The sequence below is a fragment of the Gambusia affinis genome, linkage group LG04 (assembly GCF_019740435.1).
Source record: "Gambusia affinis linkage group LG04, SWU_Gaff_1.0, whole genome shotgun sequence".
NCBI lineage: Eukaryota > Metazoa > Chordata > Actinopteri > Cyprinodontiformes > Poeciliidae > Gambusia > Gambusia affinis.
This window is the reverse complement of record NC_057871.1, coordinates 30,056,658-30,062,555: the sequence shown is the minus strand read 5'-3', so window position 1 is coordinate 30,062,555 and position 5,898 is coordinate 30,056,658. Positions and strand designations below refer to the sequence as shown.

Genomic DNA, 5,898 nt, shown 5'->3' with positions numbered 1-5,898 from the left:
ACTAAAACGTCTCTTATTCTATATCCTAACAACTTTTCAACTGCCTTTGTAACAAGAAATCCAAGGTCCCATCAAAAGCAAAAATCCTCTTGACTTGGTGAACAGTTAAACTGGTTTGTAAAGTCACTTTGAAGTCGTCTCTCTGGAATCGATCTACCTCCAACCAAGTTGAGAAGCAAACTGAGAATTCTTGTCTTCTTGTATCTCTTTGAAGATTTATGACATCATTGATGAGAACAAAGAGGTTCTCATTGACATGATGATGTCAAACAACCTGTCAGGATCTTGTTTGTTTTAGTTTCTATGGAAACACAAGGAGTTATGAATGGGTAAGATTATTGTCCATTAAAAATGCATGTGTAGACATCTAAATTTGTAAATGTTAGTTAACAAATGTACATAAGTTTAAGTTTTGTACTTGTCCTCTTTTCCAACTCACATCCATGTAAAAATCTGAGATCTGTGTGTCTGACACCCTAGATGAGAAAACCAAAAGAAAGAGAATGTGATGAATGACTGTTGCAAAACCTGTTGATACATGTGTTCAAGGTACTTTCTTTTATCTTATCAATAAATTATATCTAAATTAATAGCTTTATAAATAAATGCATGAATAAATGAGCCAGAAATGGGTACAGTGCCTTCTCTGGGAGGATGTCCTGCCCCAAGTCGAGGAGTTTAAGTATCTCAGAATCTTGTTCAGGAATGAGGGAAAAATGGAGCTGGAGATCGACAGGCGGATTGGTGCAGCGTCTGCAGTGGAGTGGAGCTGTGCTGGTCTGTTGTGGTGAAGAGAGAGCTGAGTCAAAAAGTGAGGCTCTTGATATACCAGTTGATCTACGTTCTTACATTCATCTATGGTCATGAGCTTTGGGTCATGACCAAAAGAAAGAGGGCACAGATACAAGCAACCGTAATGAGTTTATAGAGTGTCTGGGCTCTCTGTTAGCGATAAGGTGAGAAACTCAGTCATCCAGGAGGGACTCAGAGTCGAGCTCCTGCACCTTCACATCTAGAGATGGATAGGGCATCTGGTTAGGATTCCTCTTGGGTGCCTCCCTGAGGTGTTCTGGGCATGTACCCAGGGAAGACCAGGTACATGCTGGAGATATAAACGGAAAATGGATGGATGGATAAATAAATGCACACACACGCACGATACACATGGCATAATGGAATTTAGACAGTAATGTTAAATAGCTTGATTAGCTAGCTAGTTTCACAAATTATAAAATAGGCAAATTTGAGGATAGGTAAGCAACATGCTCTTTCTCACACACAGATACATAATGGACGTTTACATTTACAAATGCTTAAAAAAATTAAATAAAAAGATTTCAAATATGAAATAATTATTACGTAGAATAAAACATAGTAGAAAATATAAAATAGCCTATTACATTAAATATTAAAGGTTTTATATAATATTTTCTACTCCAGCTGCATTTCTAAACTTTTGAAACTTCCTGGGAAACAACAGGAGGTTTTTCAGCAGGTGTGGCCTGGTAATAAACCAGTTTCTTGTTCTGAGGAACTTGTAAATATCATATTTCCATTATATGATATTTTCAAGTTATTATATGCTACAACACTCCGATAATATAAAATAATTTTTAATACAGTTTTGGAGGTTTGTGAGGAACAATAACTTTGCCCTCTCTGAAATGGAACTAAACATTAGACAGATATTAAACCTTTGGGTTCAGGGGAATGATGGACAGCAAATGAAGAATAAATAGTTTTTTTTTAACCAAGTCTCCATTCGAGACACTCTTGAAACTTTTCAGTCTTAAACTGGGATTCAATATTTCTCATTCAATTTAAAAAATGGCACAATCAAGCATTTTGTTTCAAACGTTGGGATCTTCAAATCTTGAATAAAACATCATTGCTTTTTAAAATAAACTTTACCACCACACAGCCAGGCTGACATATTTTCAATTATATCTCGCTGCAGCATTAAAATGTCATATTCTGCATTCATTGTCATGTTCTCAACCTAGTGAGGTTTTACAGCACTTTGCATCAGTTTTCCCTTCAGAGTTTTTATATTGCAACCTTGCACGAAGGGGAGCGCATAGAAAACGACCCTTTGTGATGCAAAGAACTATCATTTCTCCATTCGTTCCCACTTTGTAATTCAGACATCCTCATCTTTTTCCTCTCAGCGACAAAAGGCAGGCAAGGCATTGTCAATGCCAACCGGACCGCAGTGCGCACAGGGGAGACGCTGCGCGCCGCGTCGCTGCGCCGCTGCGCGCACCATGACCACCCTTGGAAGACGGATGCGGCTCGGTTGCTGTTCAATCAGGCTTATAATGTTTTCTTCGCGTCTTTATCAGCTGTGGAATTAAGACAAAAGTTTACAAGAAGCGCAAACAATGGCCCGAATCTAAATAGACCTCCGCTTCTCTGAGGTAAGTTCATTTATTTATTCATTGTAACAAATGACCACATGACTCATGTACTAGTTTACGGCGAAAACCTTTTGTTATGCTGGTAAGTTCCAGTATTTAAACTTGGGTTTACTGTAACTTTATTGGGCAAAATGATATTTTCTTTGCAAATTCTGTGCGACTGTGAAGCTGAATCAATTGTCTCGATTCAGGATATAAACTGCCCTGACTTAATTGTTGACGGGCTAATCATAATATGACCATATCATTAAAGATTATATCATTTATTAAAGGACTCGGTGTGAGAACTTAATTGATTTTAAAGTATATTCTCCTATCAGCCTGTGATTTAGACCTAATTGAGTTTAAATCACAACCTAGAAACTGTCGTTGCTGTCCAGTACGATGTTGAACAGGCAATTCTGGGTTTTTAAATCGTTTTAACGATTCTTAATTTTGTGCAAGAATTTTTCTTCCTATGAAATGTGAGATCATTAATAGACAATTATACCCAATCACGCTTAAAGATCCCTAACAGCTCATTTTTGCTCTTTTAACAAAAAAAAGATCATCATGATAACAGTTCTCTATCTGATAGAATTTAGAGTAAATCACTGTTGAGTGGTTTTCACACTAAATGCTGCCTTAATGTCAGCAGCTTTATGTGATAATATACCTTAAAATGGGTTTATATTTTACCATTCATCCCCCACAAGTAAAAACAAAACAAAACAAAAAAAACACCCAATTAGTAATTTTGAAAAAAATACTCTGCTGTTTTTTGGCTAAAGCGCAGCAAGATATACTTGATTGTCATTGCTCAGTTATATGAGCTAAAACAAAAATGTTTGTACTAAATGCCCTTTGGTGCCCAACCGAACTGTAACATGTACTGCAGTCATAATGTAGATCAGTTCATACTAGAGATGCTCAGATCCAGGATTTTTCAAGTTCTGATCCAATCCTGATATCAGGTCACCAATATTTTCTCAAGAAAATCACTTTCACCAAAGTATTTGGTGTTGTTTTTAACATCGAGCTGTAAGTGAACATATAAGAATACAAAATGTCACATGCAAATTCTGTCTGACTAATAAGCAGTGAAAAAAACATATGTTGGTAACATCATTAAGCTGTTTTTAACAACCACTATTAAAACAGATAGCATACAGATAGCTAATCACAGCAGTCTACGTATAACTTATTGTGTATAAATATTTATACATTTTTATTAAAGTCTGCCATAAGGTGGCCAAGAGGTTACCAGAAAAAATTTCCACTGATCCAAATGTTTTACAATAAATGTTTATCTTGTATTTTTCCCATTTGGCCAAAAAATGTCCGATCATCATGTCAGGACATAGTGACAGATTTAAAAAATATGTAAAAACTGATTTTTGAAAAATTGCATACTGTAGCTTTATTATCTTTTATTTAGGCATGAATACATCTGGTGAGTTACTGTTATACTAACTTCCAAATTTTCAGGTTTGCAGTGAATTTGACTTTTGCCTCTATGTTCTTTAAAAACAAAGGATTGAAATCTTTACTGGTCCGACTAATGATCCAATATTTATTCTGCAGGCTGGCTGTTAGCCATGAACGAGGATGAGCTAAACATGACTCAAAAGGAGCATTTTCCATTTGAAGATGAACATTTCGACTGCTGTATTGAGGAGAACCTCTGGACACTGAATGACAGCACAAAGCTGGTTGGAGTTCAAGTTGTCCTCATCCTCTCTTACAGCACAATCATCTTATTTGGAGTCACTGGAAACTCCTTGGTGATTTATGTCGTCTATAAATTCAAAAACCTACGCACGGTGACCAACTTCTTCATAGTGAACTTAGCTGTGGCTGACCTGCTGGTGAACACGCTGTGTTTGCCTTTCACTCTTGTCTACCTGCTCTATGATGATTGGATGTTCGGCCAGGTGTTATGCTTCTTGCTGCCTTTCGCTCAAGGCATGGCTGTACACGTCTCCACCATCACTCTGAACATCATCGCTCTGGACCGCCACAGGAGCATCGTCCACCACATGGAGACCAAGATGTCCAGAGACATGTGTGCCGTGGTCATCGTCCTCACGTGGGCGCTCAGCGCCTTACTGGCTAGCCCGCTTGCCATTTTCAGGGAGTTTGGGTCCTTTAACATTTCCACAGAAGAGACCCTGCAGGTGTGCACAGAGAAGTGGCCGGACAGCAGCATGAATGGAAAAATCTACAGCTTCTCCATGCTGGTGGTCCAGGTCGTCATACCGCTGCTCATCAATTCTGTTGCGTACATCCGCATATGGAACAAACTCAAGAAGCACATGATATGCGGCCGCAATGACAACCAGCGAAGGAAGAAGACCACCAAGATGATGCTGACCATGGTGGTGGTCTTTGCTGTGAGCTGGCTGCCCTTCCACGCTTTCCAACTGGCTATAGACATTGACAACAGTGTGCTGAATATGAAAGACTTTAAGCTGGTTTTCACCGTGTTCCACATCATGGCCATGTGCTCGACCTGCGTCAATCCCATCCTGTACGGGTGGATGAACAACAACTACAGGACGGCCTTCTTGTCTGTGGTCAAATGTTACCGGGCCCTCGGTGTCAGATATAGATCCTCCAAAAACAGAGAGCAAGAGAAAGATGACGACAGGGACTGCACTGACTTCAGGTCAACAAACCTCTGAGAACAGGGGGAGTATTTATTTGCTGACTCAAAACGTAATAGTCCCTCATAACGTTTTTTTTCCCCCCAACTTTTACACATTTGTCATGCTACAGTCAGAAGCTTCTGTGTTTTTATTTGGGATAGATCAAGGCAAAGAGATGCCCAATAAGGAAGGAAAAAGTCACATTTCTTACAAATCACAATCTGTAAAGTGTGCTTTTGTACTGAGCCTCCAAAATTCTGAGGCCTCTAAAAAAAATCCAGTGGAGCCAAAGGGTAACAGGAGTGGTGGTGTTGGTTTATTTCAGCGTAAATAGAGCTGCATCTCACAGAGCACTATTCATCCTATAATGAGCAAAAATATGGCACAGCTGCACACTTTCCAAAACATCATAATCCACCTAATCAGAGGCTGGGCAAGGAAACAAGGATTCAGAGACGCAGCAAAGAGGTCCATGGTATCTCTGGAGGAGCTGCAGAGATCCACGTCTCACTTTGGAGTATATGTTGCTAAGGCAACAATTAGTTGCGCATTTCAAAGATGTGGCTGTAGTGGACCTGTGGCAAGAAAATAGTGTCAAAAGAAAGACAAGGTGGAAAAAGCTGCTGTGGTCAAAATAAGAGCAAACTGTGAATTTTGTGGCCAACAAACTGTATAACCGATACTGAACATCATCTTAAATACATAGTGATACATGATGGTGGCACCGTCATCCTGTCCGGAGAGGGGATAGAACTGATTCAACTGGAAAACTAATGAACAGCGTGAAAATTCTGTATCACTTTCCTTCCGTAAAATTATGATATTTGACGTGACATGAAATTCTGTAAGTTTGT

General features: G+C 39.0%; 1 protein-coding gene across 3 annotated transcripts; it reads left to right on the top strand.

Moving 5' to 3' along the window:
- The first annotated feature begins 306 nt into the window (after positions 1-306).
- Positions 307-5,648, top strand: npy2r (neuropeptide Y receptor Y2). 3 transcript variants are annotated; one of them, XM_044115291.1, is made up of 4 exons: positions 307-329; positions 481-549; positions 2,169-2,417; positions 3,981-5,648. In XM_044115291.1, exon 4 carries the CDS (start codon positions 3,995-3,997, stop codon positions 5,078-5,080), a length of 1,086 nt encoding a protein of 361 aa, XP_043971226.1. In that variant the 5' UTR covers positions 307-329; positions 481-549; positions 2,169-2,417; positions 3,981-3,994; the 3' UTR covers positions 5,081-5,648. The 3 variants fall into 3 exon arrangements, with proteins under 3 accessions (XP_043971226.1, XP_043971229.1, XP_043971228.1); XM_044115294.1 differs by lacking the exon at positions 307-329 and adding an exon at positions 704-811 and having other exon boundaries at positions 346-549; XM_044115293.1 differs by lacking the exon at positions 307-329 and having other exon boundaries at positions 346-549.
- The last annotated feature ends 250 nt before the right edge of the window (positions 5,649-5,898 follow it).

Bases quoted from the DNA above. Each gene is read 5' to 3' on its own strand.
- npy2r (XM_044115291.1), top strand. From the start codon at position 3,995: ATGAACGAGGATGAGCTAAACATGACTCAAAAGGAGCATTTTCCATTT.